Here is a 20260-nt window from a genome sequence, read left to right on the forward strand (position 1 = left end):
CTATGTGGATGTTAAAATCACCCACTATAATTATCTGAGCTAAGCACTAAGTCAGACAAAAGGTCTGAAAATTCACAGAGAAACTCACAGTAATGACCAGGTGGACGATTGATAACAACAAATAAAACTGGTTTTTGGGACTTCCAATTTGGATGGACAAGACTAAGAGTCAAGCTTTCAAATGAATTAAAGCTCTGTCTGGGTTTATATATATATATATATATATATATATATATATATATATATATATATATATATACATATTATTAAATTAAATTAAATCCCTTCGGCTGTTCCCTTGTTTGCACTCGGGGTTGCCACAGCAAATCCAAGGTGGATTTGCAAGTTTTACACCGGATGCCTTTCCTGACACAACTCCACCTTACATGGAGAAATGTGGGGTATATATATATATATATATATATATATATATATATATATATATATATATATATATATATATATATATATATGTTCTCTTCATTAAAATGAGTTGTAATTTTTCAACATGTTTCAAAAATAAACCAACATTATAATGCTTGGATTTCAGTCAATACTAAATTTTGTCAGTTTTGTGAAATTTGTGCAGCTTTAAACGCCACACGATGTGTTAGCCTTGTTCTTGTCCACTAGTTGTTTTTAAATTAACTTCATTCAACAAAAATGGCCCTATGATTAGCCCGCACTGACAATGTAGCTGCAAGCTGTTAGCAGGCTAGAGGTTGTCAAAGCACATGCTCAACACAGCAAAATCTAAATGTGATTGGTGAAAGATCATATCAGTCCACAACATCCTTCCCATTTGTTTTAACAGCAGAGGGAATTTGGAAGATTTTTGTCCCACAGACAGCAGGGTGAAACCTATTGGATAAAATGGAGAGCTCATCCAAATGACGTGATCTGGAATCAGCACAGCTCATGCAGAGTAGAAATGAAATCATTTAGCTATAAATAATGGCAGTAAATAACAAATTAATACATTAATTATTGGAACGATTTTTGTAAAATACATGTAACATGAATGAAAATAATTTGTCATTCTGACTATATTTAAACCAGCACAGAATTCCTTGCTGATCCTGATGGCCTGCCTGGAGAGTAGAATAGCTTATGTGATTTTTGGATATTTCTGTGCATGAATTTGCAGATTTATCTGGGCAATGTGATTTTTTGTGAATAGGATACCTCATTAAAAATTTGTTGGACAGGCAGCAGTTATTAACTTCATATAATACAAACAATAACTTCATATTTCCTTATAGAGATAGTGATAATAACTTTATGTTGTATGCTATGATGCATACTGTTCTGCTTACCACGCTAAACAGACAGAACACAGTTTTACTTTTATACATACCGTTTCATACAACACACAACACATGGGCATTATACTAAAAGAAAGTACGTTAATATAATAATTTCTTAAGGTATGTAAAATTGAGAAAACTATTTGAGCTCTCAGGGTTAAACGGTGTGATATTATGACACACTACATAAATGGTTCACACCACATATACACCCTGTTTGTATGTGCAGTGAAAGTGAATTGAAAACAACCATTCACCAAATGCTTGTTTTAATGTGGAATAGATCACCAAGATAGGGCTCAATATACTGTAAAAGTATTGTAAATATTAGCCACACATGTTAGAAGATATACAGTACATGGATATACTAATACTATGTACTATTATATATGTGTTAATATGGGTATATGCTTGAAACAGGGGGCTTCAGTAGCTACCCAGAGTATGGAATTTCATACTCCAGAAATCAAAATTCTCTAATGACCATTTTGTTCAGACCTCCTGCTGTGCTGTGTCTTTCTATAAGAAGCAGGATGAACGTTCTTCTCTTCAGCTTGCTGTCTTGTTAGATCACTGCTTAGGGTCCCTTCACACATAGTACAAATAAGTACAAATCAGGGCGAATCACGGCAGAACAGCTCGTATGAGCGAATCATGAAAACACTGAGCCGACGGACAGGCGTGAACTATCCCACTGTGACGGTTTTGTGCATGCGACGGTGATGCATGAGCATGCACAAAATCATCACAGCGGGATACAGTGCCAGCAGCTGGAGCATGTGTAACCACATCGTGCAGCTGCTGTGAAAAAAGAAAAGAAAAATACATGCCAACTACGGGATTCGATCCTGCAATTTACAAAAGCTCTGATTACCAGACAGAAACTTTACCATTGTGCTACAATCATTGTTGTATAACAGGAATGTGAAATGCTAAAATCAACAGAGATAAATGTATTTTTTTTAAAAAGAAAAAAAAGGACCGTGATAACTGATCAAATGGCGTCTGTTACGACATATTTCTGCTGATACATTACTGAAAGTGCCGTGGCACTGTTGGCTTGTCATTTAGTCCTGCAGCGTACCGCTCACAAGGACATGCATGTTGGGTTGGGTGTGTGCACGTGTCTGGCCCAACAGATGTGACATTCAGATCACCTGCTGCGTGTCCACATGAACTGATGGTCCGTTTCAGCTGGGACAGCCTGTCATTGTGTGCACTGTGCGTGCTCTTCAGCCTGTCGCAAAAGTGACATATGTTTTTATGTATTTCCACATGAGGACAACAAGCACACACGTGTGCGTGTCTGTCAAAACACGGTACATGTTCTGCAGGTGTGACATCCAGGACCAGAGATGTCAACAGCTGCTGCTGTTGGCAGCCAGCCACGCCCCCTGTCCGGTCAGTGCACAGACAAAGGTCTCACTCTCTGATCAGATGAGAGGCACCATGCCTGCGGGGTGGGGCATGAACCACAAGCACACCATATATTGGGGGTAGTGGGGGGGGGGCGCTCAAAAATACAATACAATCACGCATGTGTTGTGAGGGGATCCAACACTCTGGCACACCACGTGTATTTGGCAACTTCACAATCGTGGGGCCACTTAGACAAATTTCACCACCAGCTCGAAAGTGATTGTCTGCTGACTGTTTTCATGCTAACAGCGCAAATGGCCACACATTTTCTAAGTGCCACACGAGCGGTGTTAGATGTTCATGTGTGCCACGACACCTGCCGCAAGAGGGATCGAATGGGCTCACTCGCAGCGCACACTCTGCCTTTCAGCCACTGGTGTGTGCAAATAATTGTAGCAACAAGTGTATGAGGTGTTGAACGCACATCAGATCTTACACATATTGCATACGATTACTGCTTCATGCGCAATTTGGCCACATTCATTATATATGTGAAGGGGCCCTTAAGGTTGGTGCCATGAGAACATTCAATCAATCAACAACTTTATTAATAAAGTTGTTGATTGATTGAACATTGTATATTAACATTGTCCTAGTACACAATGGCAGAGGATTGTGGGAATACTTTTGTGAGTTGTGAGTGTTCTGTGTGACTGTCTGCTAAGACACAAACATGCCGTGAGCATCCAGATCACAGATCGCAGATCTCATCTGTGAGAGAAGAGAAGAAAGGAGTGTTTTAGATTTGTTCTCTCTCAGAAAGACTGGAGCCCTTAATTATTCATAAGCGACTACAGGCAGCTCCACTGGCTCTGAAACAGCAACCTCTACTCAGCAAATATTGGAGATAATTCACTGAATCCAGAATATGCTGCTAAACAGTGCGTGTGTGCCGGCGATGCACTTTTGGAGACAGTGCAGTGTGCGCGTTTGTCCATCTGTAAGCGTGTTTCTGTGCATACTCATGCAGGCTTTCTGCTATCATTCCTATATTGCTCCTTTGAGTGGCAAAGGATCTGGGTCAGTGCACCCTGTAAGCAAATGCACACATACAAGCACATGCACACTCATACCACTAAGCCCGGTGCTGGACAACGAGTTGGTCAGATGTGAGGTTTAGCCCAAATGTGGCAAACGTCCTACTGGATTATTATTAAAACCACAAAGGAAACAATTAATCTCCGTGAATTATTATTGGATTCTCGTCCCAAATCCTTTTATGGGAAAAAATTTTATTCTGCTAAATGATCACACATCCCTCCCTCCTCTAATTCTTGGGTATATGGGCTGCCCAGGGTAGGGCACCAAAAATAATTTGATGATCCTCTGATGGCAGTGATATATATATATATATATATATATATATATATATATATATATATATATATATATATATATATATATATATATCAATCAATCAATCAATCAATCAATTTTTTTATATAGCGCCAAATCACAACAAACAGTTGCCCCAAGGCGCTTTATATTGTAAGGCAAGGCCATACAATAATTATGTAAAACCCCAATGGTCAAAACGACCCCCTGTGAGCAAGCACTTGGCTACAGTGGGAAGGAAAAACTCCCTTTTAACAGGAAGAAACCTCCAGCAGAACCAGGCTCAGGGAGGGGCAGTCTTCTGCTGGGACTGGTTGGGGCTGAGGGAGAGAACCAGGAAAAAGACATGCTGTGGAGGGGAGCAGAGATCGATCACTAATGATTAAATGCAGAGTGGTGCATACAGAGCAAAAAGAGAAAGAAACAGTGCATCATGGGAACCCCCCAGCAGTCTACGTCTATAGCAGCATAACTAAGGGATGGTTCAGGGTCACCTGATCCAGCCCTAACTATAAGCTTTAGCAAAAAGGAAAGTTTTAAGCCTAATCTTAAAAGTAGAGAGGGTGTCTGTCTCCCTGATCTGAATTGGGAGCTGGTTCCACAGGAGAGGAGCCTGAAAGCTGAAGGCTCTGCCTCCCATTCTACTCTTACAAACCCTAGGAACTACAAGTAAGCCTGCAGTCTGAGAGCGAAGCCCTCTATTGGGGTGATATGGTACTACGAGGTCCCTAAGATAAGATGGGACCTGATTATTCAAAACCTTATAAGTAAGAAGAAGAATTTTAAATTCTATTCTAGAATTAACAGGAAGCCAATGAAGAGAGGCCAATATGGGTGAGATATGCTCTCTCCTTCTAGTCCCCGTCAGTACTCTAGCTGCAGCATTTTGAATTAACTGAAGGCTTTTTAGGGAACTTTTAGGACAACCTGATAATAATGAATTACAATAGTCCAGCCTAGAGGAAATAAATGCATGAATTAGTTTTTCAGCATCACTCTGAGACAAGACCTTTCTGATTTTAGAGATATTGCGTAAATGCAAAAAAGCAGTCCTACATATTTGTTTAATATGCGCTTTGAGTGACATATCCTGATCAAAAATGACTCCAAGATTTCTCACAGTATTACTAGAGGTCAGGGTAATGCCATCCAGAGTAAGGATCTGGTTAGACACCATGTTTCTAAGATTTGTGGGGCCAAGTACAATAACTTCAGTTTTATCTGAGTTTAAAAGCAGGAAATTAGAGGTCATCCATGTCTTTATGTCTGTAAGACAATCCTGCAGTTTAGCTAATTGGTGTGTGTCCTCTGGCTTCATGGATAGATAAAGCTGGGTATCATCTGCGTAACAATGAAAATTTAAGCAATACCGTCTAATAATACTGCCTAAGGGAAGCATGTATAAAGTGAATAAAATTGGTCCTAGCACAGAACCTTGTGGAACTCCATAATTAACTTTAGTCTGTGAAGAAGATTCCCCATTTACATCAACAAATTGTAATCTATTAGACAAATATGATTCAAACCACCGCAGCGCAGTGCCTTTAATACCTATGGCATGCTCTAATCTCTGTAATAAAATTTTATGGTCAACAGTATCAAAAGCAGCACTGAGGTCTAACAGAACAAGCACAGAGATGAGTCCACTGTCCGAGGCCATAAGAAGATCATTTGTAACCTTCACTAATGCTGTTTCTGTACTATGATGAATTCTAAAACCTGACTGAAACTCTTCAAATAGACCATTCCTCTGCAGATATATATATATATATATATATATATATATATATATATATATATATATATATATATATATATATATATATATATATATATATACGAGGTCTCTTAGATAATAAACTGACCCTTTATTTATTTTTTTAACTATATGGATTTGAATGACATGCGATTACACCAATCATGCTTGAACCCTCGTGCGCATGCGTGAGTTTTTTCACGCGTGTCGGTGACGTCATTTCCCTGTGGGCAGGCCTTGAGTGAGATGTGGTCCCGTCCTCTCAGCTGAATTCCTTTGTTTCACACGCTGCTCGAGACGGCGCGCGTTGCTTTATCAAAATTTTTTCTGGACCTGTGAGGAATATCCGAGTGGACACTATTCGAGAAATTAAGCTGGTTTTCTGTGAAAAGTTTAACGGCTGATGAGAGATTATGGGGTGTTTCTGTCGGTGTAAGGACTTCCCACGGAGCGGGACGTCCTGCAGCGCTTCCAGGCGCTGTCGTCGGCCTGTTTCGAGCTGAAAACATCCTAATTTAAGGCTTAATTCACCCAGGACATCGTGAGAGAACAGAGAAGATTCAGAAGAGGCCGGCATGAGGAATTTATGCGGACATTCCACTGTTTAAGGACATTTTTTTAATGAAAGACGTACGCGCAAATTCGCCGAGTCGTTTCCGTGACGACTCGGCAAATCTGTGTGTGCCGCGACAGGAAAAACACCTCCGTGTTGAAAACCATTTGTAGAATTCAGGCGGCTTTTAATGGCTTTCAACAAGTGAGTAACTGAGAAATTGTTTAACAGCTTGGGCATGTTCCAACTTGCCCGTTAAGATTTCCAACGGAGGTATTTTTCCTGCCGCCACCCCCCGCGGTCGGGTCCAGCCCGACATGCGACTCTGCCCGCACGTTCTTTCATTACAAAATGACCGTTAACAATGGAATGTCCGAATAAACTCCTCATGCCGACTTCTTCTGAAAGTTCTCTGTTCTCTGACGACTTACTGCGTCAACAGAGCCTGAAATGTGGAAGTTTTCAACTTGAAACGGCGAGACGCTGCCGCCTCGAAGCGCAGATCGCCGTCAGGCGCCGTGGACCGTCCTTAAAGCGACACTACCAGACCAAAATCTCTCATCAGCCGTTAAAATTTTTACCGAAAACCAGCTGAATTTATTGAATGGTGTCCACTCAGTTGTGCCTTACAGTTTTGAAAAAATTTTATCAAACAAAGCAACAGTCTCTGAGCCATTCCTAAACAATGAAAAAAATCGACGAGCGGGTGGACGACTCCTCACTCAAAGACTGCCCACAGGCGAATGACGTAACCGACAGGCGTGAAAAAACTCTTGCATGCCCACGAGGGTTCAAGCATGTCTGATGTAATCACACGTGATTCAAATCCATATGGTTTTTGAAAAAAATAATAAGGTCGGATACTTTTCTAATAGACCTCGTATATATATATATATATATATATATATATATATATATATATATATATATTATTACATTACATCAGCCAACCTTGAACCCTCGTGCGCATGCGTGAGTTTTGTCACACCTGTCGGTTACATCATTCGCCTGTGGGCAGGCTTTGAGTGAGGAGTGGTCCACCCCTCCCGTTGGAATAACTTTGTTTGACAACTTCCTGAGTGACTGGCATGTCTTTCATTACAAAATCTCCTTTAACAGCGGAATGTCCAGATAAACTGCTGATCCTGAGCTCTTCTGAAACTTCTCTGTTCTCTCACGATGTCCTGGGTCAACAGAGGCTTGAATTTGGAGGTTTTCAGCTCGAAACAGGCTGACGATGGCGCCTCAGAGCGCGGCGCGATGTCCCGCTCTGTGGGAAGTCCTTAAAGTGACAGTAAGACTCCATAATCTCTCATCATATGTAGGACTGCTTTTTTGCATTTACGCAATATCTCTAAAATCAGAAAGGTCTTGTCTCAGAGTGATGCTGAAAAACTAATTCATGCATTTATTTCCTCTAGGCTGGACTATTGTAATTCATTATTATCAGGTTGTCCTAAAAGTTCCCTAAAAAGCCTTCAGTTAATTCAAAATGCTGCAGCTAGAGTACTGACGGGGACTAGAAGGAGAGAGCATATCTCACCCATATTGGCCTCTCTTCATTGGCTTCCTGTTAATTCTAGAATAGAATTTAAAATTCTTCTTCTTACTTATAAGGTTTTGAATAATCAGGTCCCATCTTATCTTAGGGACCTCGTAGTACCATATCACCCCAATAGAGCGCTTCGCTCTCAGACTGCAGGCTTACTTGTGGTTCCTGGGGTTTGTAAGAGTAGAATGGGAGGCAGAGCCTTCAGCTTTCAGGCTCCTCTCCTGTGGAACCAGCTCCCAATTCAGATCAGGGAGACAGACACCCTCTCTACTTTTAAGATTAGGCTTAAAACTTTCCTTTTTGCTAAAGCTTATAGTTAGGGCTGGATCAGGTGACCCTGAACCATCCCTTAGTTATGCTGCTATAGACGTAGACTGCTGGGGGGTTCCCATGATGCACTGTTTCTTTCTCTTTTTGCTCTGTATGCACCACTCTGCATTTAATCATTAGTGATCGATCTCTGCTCCCCTCCACAGCATGTCTTTTTCTTGGTTCTCTCCCTCAGCCCCAACCAGTCCCAGCAGAAGACTGCCCCTCCCTGAGCCTGGTTCTGCTGGAGGTTTCTTCCTGTTAAAAGGGAGTTTTTCCTTCCCACTGTAGCCAAGTGCTTGCTCACAGGGGGTCGTTTTGACCGTTGGGGTTTTACATAATTATTGTATGGCCTTGCCTTACAATATAAAGCGCCTTGGGGCAACTGTTTGTTGTGATTTGGCGCTATATAAAAAAATTGATTGATTGATTGATCAGCCGTTAAAATTTTCACCGAAAACCAGCTGAATTTCTCGAATGGTGTCCACTTCGATCTGTCTCACAGGTTCTGAAAAAATTTTGATAAAGCAAAACGCCAGTCTCTTAGCAAGTTGTTAGACAAAGGGATTCCGACGGGAGGGGTGGACCACTCCTCACTCAAAGCCTGCCCACAGGCGAATGACATAACCGACAGGCGTGAAAAAACTGTTGCATGCCCACGAGGGTTCAAGCTTGTCTGATGTAATCGCACGTGATTCAAATCCATATAGTTTTTGAAAAAAATAAAAAGGTCTGATACTTTTCTCACAGACCTCGTGTATATATATATATATATATATATATATATATATATATATATATATATATATATATATATACACCTTTCAAAGCAGATCTGCACTGGATCCACTCTGGTGACTCCAAGCAACTGGGGTCAGCTGTAAGCAAAAACAAAACAAAAAAGATATATTCATAATCAGACGCAGTTGGGAGGAAAAGAGGCGTGGTCAGCTGTGTCAGAACGCATCCAGATTAGCTCGTCCATACCTGCACGATGGCATCCAAAGCAGATGTGGACAACAGGTAGAAGACACAGACTGCCATAAAAGGTGCTGAAGACTACCTGATGTCCAAACGTCTGGATGACAAAGACAGGACCGGAGCGCTGTTTTCCTCCCTTTGCACAGTCCCTGTCGGTACTGGACACCAGAGTACAACCAATGTATGGACCGGATTCATGCCATATGTGTCAAAACTGCGTCTGACGCACGGTGTGACTGCTTGGGCCTCTGCCAGCAAACTTTCAGCAAATGTCTCTAGTGGCATGTGCCACGTGCACGCATGCACCCTGCGGGCTCGTGCAACCCTGTGCGCGTGCTTCGTGGCTCATGCAGGCATTATGAACACACACAGCTGAGTGACAATTCCAGCCCTGCACGTGTGTGTATGTGGGGTGCACATTTGTGTGTTGGGTGCACATGTGTGCGGAGCACACGTGGACACCTTTGCTGAAAGTTTGCAGCACTGTCACACCATGCGTCAGACGCAGCCCTTCCAGCGAACTTGAATTTCTTTTTTGCTTACTTCAGGAGCACAACACAAGTCTGTACATCACGATGTTGGTTGGATTATCACATGGAATTTAATTTTTGTGTGGTTATTTGCAGCACATAGCCGCCTAGTGAGAGGCTTTTCACCACAGACTGTGGTTTGGATCCTGTGCTCTCTGTGCTGTCCTGGTTTTGTGCTGAAGGGGAGTTTCATGTTTAATAATCTTGTCACAGCCTGGGATACAGTTCCACATCACACCTCCTACAGAGTTTAGATGTTGATCAGGTAATAATATGTATATTACAGTGGTGAGATCAGTTCAGCTCCGTGCCTGACATGTGCTATAGCGCATGACTGCGCATGAGACCACAGAGAAGTGCAGTGGCACATGGTACTTTCAGTTTGATTGCGCGCTGTTCACACCCACTGTATATGATAAATGTGTGCCACATACATGTTATCACAATTATCTTTGCCACCCCTGGCCGGGGTCCAGTTCCCACAACATGTTGGCAGGCTTTGCTGTGGGCAAGCAATCTCAGAGCTCAATCAACTGTGATCACATCATTTCAGATGCTGTTTTGATGTCATCATAATATGTAGACTGCGATCAGATGATACAAAAAGTGCATATAGGCCGCTATCAGATGTGTGTTCCACCTCAAGGGCACCAAGAGTGTGTTGAACATGTGCAACACAGTCAGGACAGCCGAGCGAATGGGACCAAATATGTAGACTGCTCAGAGACTACCATCTGTTGGTCTTCAGACCTCACCTCAGTGCTTCCCGATTGTGGCCGGATGTGTCATTCTAACACAATTCGGCCTCAATTGGCGTATGTGTGATGGGTGAGTGAGCCCGCAACCACATCCCGGATGAGTGAGTGAGTGTTAAAAATGTTTGTAACATAAAATACAAAGAAGTCTGTCAAGTTTCTTGTAATGCCTAGTTGTTAAGTTAACTTCTTGATCCCGGTGGTCACTACAGCCACTGTTGCTTGTTGATTTACTCTAGGATTGAACAAATAAAAGGCTTGCAAAGTCCAAAAAACCATAGCAATCCTGTCCAAGAGAAAAAAATATTCTGTGTGGCCAAATCACCTCTTTGAAAACATTCATAAAAAGAAAGTACTTTCTGGTGAGTTTAGATGGGCTATGGGTTACTAATGGATAAGGGAGTCTTTGCCCAGTCAAGAAAAGTCATTCAACAGAAGCTGTGCCAGATCAAGAACACCCTACGGGAGGTAGGCATGTCTGTTCAAATAATGAAGAGGAAACTTTACCAATGGTACATACAGAGGATTTTCTTCACACACACACACACACACATCTGCACACATGTGTGTGTGTGTGTGTGTGTGTGTGCACAAACCCATAAAACATCCTGGTATCCTGGAACTGCATCTGTGTACAAATGAAAAACACATCACTTTGTTCTGAATGATGTGAAGAGAAACGTGACTGCAGCACAGTGGAAAAGGTACTGTGGCATGCATGGACCTGCCAATTTTTTTGTCATAAGACAAAAGAACTTCTATGCAGCTTATCTGTGAGAACCAAAACCATATCAAGATCTGGACCAAACTGCAGATATTGCAGCCCACTTTTTTCGGGCTCCCATCATGAAATGAGTCACATTTTCATGATGCGTTTTTGTTTTTTAGGTATTTCTAACGCTACCCCTAACCATAACCTAACCCTTTCCTTTTCCCTAACCCTATAACCCCACAGACTCCCCACGTCGCCCCACAATGAATTTGTGCCCCCATCACAAAAATGTGGTGCTTTTCGTGGCCATGGATTAATTTACTTTTTGTGATGTCATCAAGAAATGGTGTGAGATTAGGTTGTATATTGATAATCTGTCATGGAACAAATTGAGCAAAATGGTTTGAGATGAGATCAGTATCAAAACAGAATCTGTTATTCCGTGCGTGAATCCCACGCTTCCCCATTCACTTAAATCTCTGAATTTCTGATTGTGTAACACTGGTTATGTTCTGTGGAAGGCACTTGATATGAATTTAGTCATCAAACGAAAAGGCATAAGGAGATGGTCAAGCAAGAAATGCAGTGGATGTGGCCTGTGTGGAGGAGAGAGAGTTCTAATCCTGTAATTCTGAAACTAAAATAACACAGTCACAAGTCTGCACAACCCCAAGGAAAGGATTTTCTATGAAGGTAGCCTGAGCAGACACTTCTTCCTTTTCTCTCTCTCTCTCTCTCTCTCTTGCTCTCAGCATACAGTACGTATGTGTGATTTTAGCTTGAAAAGAGCTTATGTGCCAGTTTCTTTCATTTCTAAAGCCTAGATGTGGTGGCTACCGAGGACACCACTGTTTGTGTTTTCTCACTCACTCATCTTCAGCTGCTTATTCCGAACTGGTGACACAGATCGAATGGTCCACCCCTAAAAATTGGTCCGCCTGCCTTCACTGCGCATGCATCGTTTGCGACCACAGTAGCTCGTCTGAGACAGACTGTCTTACCCAAAGAGATCAAATGGATTAACGGGATTATTAACCATCAGATGACAAGGTAAAACCTTTTAAATCATTCTAAAGTCAGTTTTAAACAGAAACGAGAATCTGTGATGCTTTAAAATGACAGAGGTGCATTGAACGCATCAGCTGCTGCAGCGCTCCGATCGCTTCCTCCGTCTTTATGATGAAATAATGCTGAGTTCATGTTGTACAAAAGCTTCAGACATCTGTTGCTGAGACAGATGATGACTGGAGTGCAGTTTGAAGCAGAAACAAGGTGATAATCGGTGAACCGCGGCTGATGATGCATGCGCAGTGAAGTCAGGGCAGACCGATTTTTAGTGGGGGGCCGTTCGGTCGGCGACACCGCGTCATGGGCTTGTGTTCACTGAGACTGTTCATGCTGTTCATTTTGTGGAATGTGACATTCTGTCACTGCTGGGAGCATCAATGGAGAATAAGGTCCGTGGAAAGATTGAGCAGTTGTTTGGGAGTGGGTGCAACAGGGTCAAAAGGGATAAATGGTGCTTTAATACACTGCCTGCTGTTTAAGTCACAACTTTCTTGCTTCTAACCCCCCACCCCACCCGTGCAGGCTGCAGCAGCCTATAATCACTAAATTACTGTTTTCACTTTCAGCTCTACTCAACACACTGCACAGCTCCTCTGCCTCGCAGTCCTCCTTCTGCACTCTGTCTCCTTCTGTGTCCTAATTTTTCTCTCTTCCATCCCTCGCTTTCCACACAGCCTTCATTATTTATTGTGTAGCTGCATTACTGTAAACTGCTGTCATGCCAGGAAGACGGTCCATGATAGAGAAGAGATGAATAATGGGGATGGAGATGGCACGGGGGAAGAGTTTGGAATATTCAATGAATTCATCTCTATCATTGCTGAAGAAAAGATGACATGCCGGCATTCCTTAATAAGGATGCTGCCTTCCTTTGAAGGTTCATCCGTTCTGTCCAAAGTAAACATTTTCTCTATAAAACTGAACATATTCCGCACATATTGAGTGAAACATTCCATTTTTTAAAATCGCAAGCATCACTGCTGTACAAGAAAAGAGCAGGTATCATTCATCTAAAGTCTGGATGAGATTCCAGTGACATCATCAGTGACACATCTTGCCGTCGTGGAGGACTTTATGACAAATGAATCTACACGTCCTTGAGTGGGGCTGCAGTAAGCGGAGGGCACGTCCCTCTGTCCTTTCCCTTTCTCGTAGTATGGTTTGGGGGGGGGGGGGTGTGAGGAGAGTGGAATACACAGGAGAGGAGAGGCAGCGTTGTCATGGGAACAGACGTGGAGAGCTATGTGTGTGTTTGTGTGTGTGTGAGCGAAGAGATAAAAATGACAGAATAGTAAAGCGATTTAACGTGGGAGATACCGCACAGTCAGGCAGATAGAAAAACACGAAACCTGCTATGTTGCTGGAAATGCTCCAGTTGTGACAAGCAGCGGCTACATTACAAGGAAGATATCACAAATAAAAGGTTCCATCCTTTCTCACGCCATAAACTGTATTCTTGTTTGTTTGTTTTTTTGTGAGGAAGGAAAACACTGGATCTCATTCTCACTTTCTGCAGCAAATCCCTCACACCTTCTTGTTGATTTAATGAAATACTTCTCTCTCTCTCTCTCTCTCTCTCTCTCTCTCTCTTTCCATTTCAGCCGCTGCCCACCAGCCCCACAAGCACCTCCCCTACCGCTGGTGGAACTGTGGGTATGTCCAAAATGGACGGTCCCAGTATGCAGGACGTTTATATCCTTTCTCCTGTCTCTGGACTCTACAGCGCCAGGTCAGAGACAGATATTGATGATTATTATGATAGTAATGATGCAGCAGATGATAATAATCATCACATCCGTCTCTTTTATCCCCCAGAGATGAGTTGGGTCTGATGTCATGTGACAATATCAGCCGCTACAGCGTGAGCACCCAGTCCGGCTCCAAAGGTTCAGAGGCGGTCAGCTACTACCTGGACCAGGACAGCGGTCAGTATTTCTCCCTGCTGGATGGAGATGGACCACTTGGACCTGACTATGACAGGGGCCGCAATACTGGTGTTCGCAGGCGGGACAAGACCCCCACTCATGGTGAGAAAGAGCCTGTCTCTCGACGATGTGAACGGGGTCGGAATTGTTTGGGTAGCATGTTCTATCACACCAGTTTTCTCACCTTATTTTTCACCATTTCCTCAACGCGCCTCCTTATACATTCACATGTCATGCACATCATGGCGCTGCTTCCTTGTATGCTTGCATACACACATCCCCAAAAAGATGATCACATGTGGAAAGTGTCACTCCAACCAAAACAACTTCAGACCTCCTACACCTCTCCGCCCACAAAGCTCTCCTCTCACCGTACCACTCCTCCAACCGCGATGCCTCCTGGTCACCGTCCTTCCGTGGCACCCACACTTCCTCCCTCTAGGTGACCCTTCTGATTGCTGATTGGTTGTTCCAGGTGACCTCAGACCTGTTTCCATGCCTCCTGAATATAACTGGATGGCCGAGGCCAAGGAACCCAGCATGGGCAAGAGAGGGAGCCGAGGTACACACACACATCCACACACACACATCCAGTATGGGCAAACGCAACCACACGCACACATACGATCACACACATGGATTGGATTGGTGCCGTGCTTTCCTTCATGCTCCAGCTCAATACATTTCAGCTCATCTCCTGGTTATCCATGTGGTGTGGTTGTGTAGGGATACATATCTGCCAGGTATGTATCTGACAGAGCGATAAATAAGCATAAATGCAAGGAGATTGCATTTATACAGCTGCTCTGGAAATGGCAATATTTCTATGTGACCAATCCAAGCGTCTCCACTGTTTTGCGGTGAGGCTTGATCTGTATTCAACTGAGGATACTCCACTCTGCCATCAGAAAGTCTATGAATAACATTAAAAAAACAATACTACTGTCGGCGGCCTGCTGTTAATCCCTTCCTTTCTCTTCCTATGAGTCACTTTTTAGTTGTTTTTTACACTTAAGTATACAGATAACAACAAATTAGGTGAGAAGCTGTTACTATCAGAGCTAAAGAGGAAGAAAACATTCATTTTATGACTGACAAGCTTTAGCAACAGTGCCTTCTAAATTAGCATAACCATTGCAAACAGATTAGCCAGCTGTGGATCCATATCAGAGCCTGCAGATTCCAGCATCTCATTCCCTTTCTGTTGTCTCTGCTTATCTGTAGGGGTTGATATACCATCATCTCCTCTATGATGCCATCACCACCCCCCAAGATTTCCTCCCATCCATTTTGTGTAGCCTGTCCATCGTCTAACAGCTTCATGCCTCTACCCATAGATTCCGACAACTCCCTGCTGCGTTACCTCAGTGACGATAAAATCCTCGTGATCGAGGAGGAACCCGAGGTTCCAGGAAGAGAGAGCCGGCGGGATTCCACCAGACGTTCCCGGCGCAAGAGCCGCAATCCCAGCAGCCCCAGCTTTCCCATCAGCCCCTCCATGTTGTCCTCTACCCTACGCCTGGACCAGCCACCTGATGCTTTGCCTGTATGTATTACAATCATCCAAATATGTTTGTTTCTTTTATACATGAGTGTATTGTCTTAGGTTTCACATTCTGTTGTATTGTTGGAGTGGACCTTTTACAACAGTATCACACAATTGTAAACCCCAAACATCAACATGAAATTGTTTAACAATTTACCTCGGTCACACCCCGCACGTCCGTTGATGAGAGAGGGAAAGATGACCAGGACTCAGTCCAGTTCTCAGATTGACCTCGCCTTTAATACAGAGAATGAGCCAAAGTAACAATAACAGAGAGTCTCTGGGTTCACACCTAATTTGCCCTAGTAATCAGGCTATGAGCAGGCACCCCTGTCTACCTCTCCCTGAACCCATATATACGATTTGAGTTTCTGTCTAAACATTGCATCACTACGCTAAGATGTTGTATTCTTTCTTGATTGGTCCACTTCTCGTCCTGCACGCAGTGCAGTCTTCTGTGCTTGACACATGTTGTCCTTCAGGATAATTACTTAAAAGGAGTTGTTTGTGCATTCAGCCATGTCTCATTCTAGTGGCAGAATGTCTGATCCATTTATCAGTTCCCCACAGTATGTCTACTCAGTTTCTTGTTTTTTCACACACTCAGCAGGTGCACAGTAGTTACACAATAACAGCATTTACTTGCAGTTGCAAAAGATTACTTTAGGTTATGCTAATATAATGCAAATACAATGCAAACCACTTAATACACAACAAACAGTGGATAATACAAGAAAACAGTAAATCTTATTAATAAAATGCATACGTAATTGACACATAAATTAGAAACATAGCACAATCAATAAACACATTTTTTTTTGCATAATATCTTGTTCAGTATCAATAAGTTCTGTTGCTTTCCATTTGCCCGGATCTGTTTCCTGGTAAATCTTTAAGGGACCAAGTTATTTTAGCGACTGGAATGACCAATTGGAGTAATTTATTTAACCTTATTGTATTTTATAGAAAACTGCATTTTCTTAATGGCTGTATTTGTGTTTATCACACTTAAAGCGTTTCCTTTATGTGTAAAAGCTATTTTAATAATTATGGCAAGTGGTTGACTGGTTGTTGTCACATCATGATTCAGTGGTCTTACCCTGTGGATTCCTGATGATGTCCTGTATAAGATATCAATCTAGAGAAAGATTTCTTTCCTATTTTGTTCCTTATATTCCTGTGTATGACCTGTAATCCATGCCTTAATTAGGAGGTCCATTGTTTCTTACAGACATTCTTAGTAGGCCTACTGAGCAGTTCTTGGTCTTGTATTCTTCCACAGGCTTGTTCACATGCTCCTCCATAAGCTCTGACTCGACCACCGGTCCTTGCATGACCCCTACCTGCTCCCCTTGCAGGCAGATCTTGATCACCTCACTTTAGGCATTAAATCCCTGACTCAAGTCTTCTGCAGCAGTAAATCTTGCTATTCTAGGTCCGTTTGCTATGACTCACTGCAAAGATATTGCAATCACATCAAAACCTAAAGTTTACATACATACATACACACCCATGGGAAAATTCCTCTTAAAAAAACATGAAAAGATGTGGGAGAAATAGGTTGACAAATTCACGGTAGGAAAATTTTTACAAAATGTTTATGACCCGGGTCATAAATGACCTTACTCTTTATAAAATACACTTTTATGGTTGATTTCCACCCCCCACACAGTTTCTGCAAGTATCTTTATATATTCAGTCTTTGCACAGTGAGTGATAACTGAGTCTCAGAAGTGTTCGTGGTTATGTTTAGTTTGTGTACTCATAGAGAAATTCCTTCCCTATAGTGTTTCTGGTTTTCACAAATACATTTAAGAAGTAGGAAAAATCTGAGTTATGCATAGACTGGAAAAAATCAGGTTTAGCAAAGTAATGTGACATGAAAGATGGATTAAATATACTCTTGAAGTAACTAAGGGTATAGTTTGCTGAAGGTTTTTACAAAGGACATTATAGTTCAATGATTTTGACCTTTTGCCGCCAAAAGTAGTAGGGATCTTGGAGTCACAATAACGACACAACAACAACAACAATATAATAATAATAATATAGTAATTTGTTGATGAAACACTTTCAGATCAAAAATCACAAAGTGCTGTACAATTAAAACTAAGACATAAAAGGTAAAAAAAAACCTAAACATACAACCATTAAAACAGAAAAAAAATACCAAAGTATATACAGGGTGGGTCAATAAAATGTTGCCACTTTTTGATCGTACACAGGTTTTTGAAATGAGACACGTATTTGAAAATTTTATTTACAGACTTGTAACAAAGCATCAAATTAACATTGATACCAAAGGTTTCCCATTTTGTCTCTTGTTTTCCCCACAGTTGAATAATTGATGACATGTTCAATCCACTCTCCTCTTCTTTGGATTACAGCTGCAACATGCACATTAAAGTTTGTGATGACATTGCCACACATCTCAAGAGGGATTCTCTGAATTTCCTGACGGATGTTGAAAATGTTGAAAATGAAAATGAAAAAGAAATCTTTGTTATTTTGGAAATTGTATGAATGAAAAAAGTGGTAACATTTTATTGGCCTACCCTGTATGTCATATACATACACACAATAAATTCATTGAAAATACATTAAAACCATACACTAATTATAAACAGGTAGGTTTTGAGGTTGTTTTGACAGAAGTAGACCTCACTGCAGCAGACAAGCCTTCAATTTTGCAACATGAAAAACATTAACTACATAAACAGACATGTACGTCTGCAGGTCACCAATATGACAACATTGTACAATTTGAACAAAAGGTGCTATGTAAAGAGAGAATAACTGTGGATTTAAAACAGAACCTGAGGCACTCTGTACATCACTGACTATGTTCAGTAAAGATTAAAGCACTGTATTTTGCATTGTATATTAATTGGTACTGAGGAAAATGTTTTAAATTATGCACATTTTTAATTTAAACTAAAGGCTGACGAAATTTGGAGCATTTGTGATAATCAGAAGTAAATATGAAGTTAATAATGTTTCTCTGGGGTTTTTGTGACTTATATGCTTTGACATCACTGACATACAGTCACTTATGAAAGTATTGGAATAAACAATGTTCTTGCTGTGCACTGACTTTTCACTTTGCGATAGATGAGAAGTCAGGTTTTCCCCCTGGTATTTACAGTACATCGAGATGTCTTACACAACATAAAGTAGATCACATTTTGTGTCTGGACATCCAATTTCAATATTTTTGACAACCAGAAATATTCTACAACCATTGTTGGACAAAACAGAAGAATTTTGAAGGATGGAATTTTCCCATTCAATGAGGCAAATATCACCTCATGAAATATTCGGGACCATTTAAAGAATACAAAAACATTAATTATGTGTTTTATATACTGTGATGGCTAAACTGATCCTTGTCATTTGATATTTTAGTCATTGAAAAAACACAGAAAAGGGACTTTCATGTTGTTGCTCGTCACTGGTGCTTTGACGTCGGCAGTCCAACACAAACTTTAAATGAGAGTCCAAAATTGTTCTCAGTCAACTTGCAAAAACAGTCAGATAGTTCAAAAACAATTCTGACGATTTACTCCATGATGCCGTGCACTGACTTTGTGTACTTCCTCAGTCCAATGAAAAATCGCATCAGAAATTTGTCCAGGTTTTCATCCTGGCTTCATGCTCTTCATCCTAACAGCTCTTCATGCCTCCAGACGGCTTACAGTGGAAACAAAATCCGGCATGTTTAGCTAAACGCCAACCCTAGTAGTGTGCACGCGTGGTGGTTGCAGCGTGCAATGGAACCACATTTTCACGGTAAATGGAACTAAATTTGTACGGTAAATGCAACACAGCATAAACGTGACATACAAAGCACCAATCAAATGACAAGGATCTACTCAGCCTTTATATAAATCATAATTTGTTCTTTAGCATAAAGGGGATTCTGTTCGTATTCGTTGGTCATCTAATAGCCCTGTACCAGCAGTGTCTATAACATGAAAACCCTTTTCACTAAAAATCCTGCAATTCTTCCACATGATAGATGTTTGCATTCCAGTTACACAACAATATGCCAATTATGAGGCACACTGATGATTTGGGAATGACAGAATTCTCATTGTGCTGTTCGGTGTACAGTAAACTGCTGAGTACCTGATAGCGTAGGTAGGAAAGAGTTAATGAGTGAACAAGAAAGTTATTTTGAGTCTAGCCTAAATCTTTAAGCACAGTCTCTGAATCTATTTCAGAGGCAACATTAGGCAACCACAGAGAGGTAATGATGATATATGTTCTTCATAATCGCCAAAATGTTGAGCAGGTGTGAAAAGAGTCTGGAATGGGAACAAACAGAAGGCCAGAAAATCCTGAATAGTCCTGGTTAGAATTATTGGCAAGCACAGAATTTAACTATGTTCAGAAATAAATGCAAATCAGTTTTGTATAAGGACATTGATTTGAAAAATGGAAAATCCTGTGCTGGTCAGGTCAAGTCTAGGTGCATGCACGAGTGTCATGCACCGTCATCCACCGGGTTGT

At 41.5% G+C, this 20260-nt stretch overlaps 1 protein-coding gene across 1 annotated transcript in view; it reads left to right on the top strand.

Moving 5' to 3' along the window:
- The window catches only part of si:ch211-26b3.4 (connector enhancer of kinase suppressor of ras 2), a 438839-nt gene that overhangs the window by 270848 nt on the left and 147731 nt on the right, over positions 1 to 20260 (top strand). The window contains exons 10-13 of the mRNA XM_034181376.1: positions 13879 to 14006; positions 14093 to 14304; positions 14678 to 14764; positions 15540 to 15748. Coding sequence (XP_034037267.1) covers positions 13879 to 14006; positions 14093 to 14304; positions 14678 to 14764; positions 15540 to 15748 — 636 coding nt within the window. The remainder of the gene's footprint in view (positions 1 to 13878; positions 14007 to 14092; positions 14305 to 14677; positions 14765 to 15539; positions 15749 to 20260) is intronic.

The sequence above is a fragment of the Thalassophryne amazonica genome, chromosome 11 (assembly GCF_902500255.1).
Source record: "Thalassophryne amazonica chromosome 11, fThaAma1.1, whole genome shotgun sequence".
In the NCBI taxonomy this organism is placed as follows: Eukaryota; Metazoa; Chordata; class Actinopteri; order Batrachoidiformes; family Batrachoididae; genus Thalassophryne; species Thalassophryne amazonica.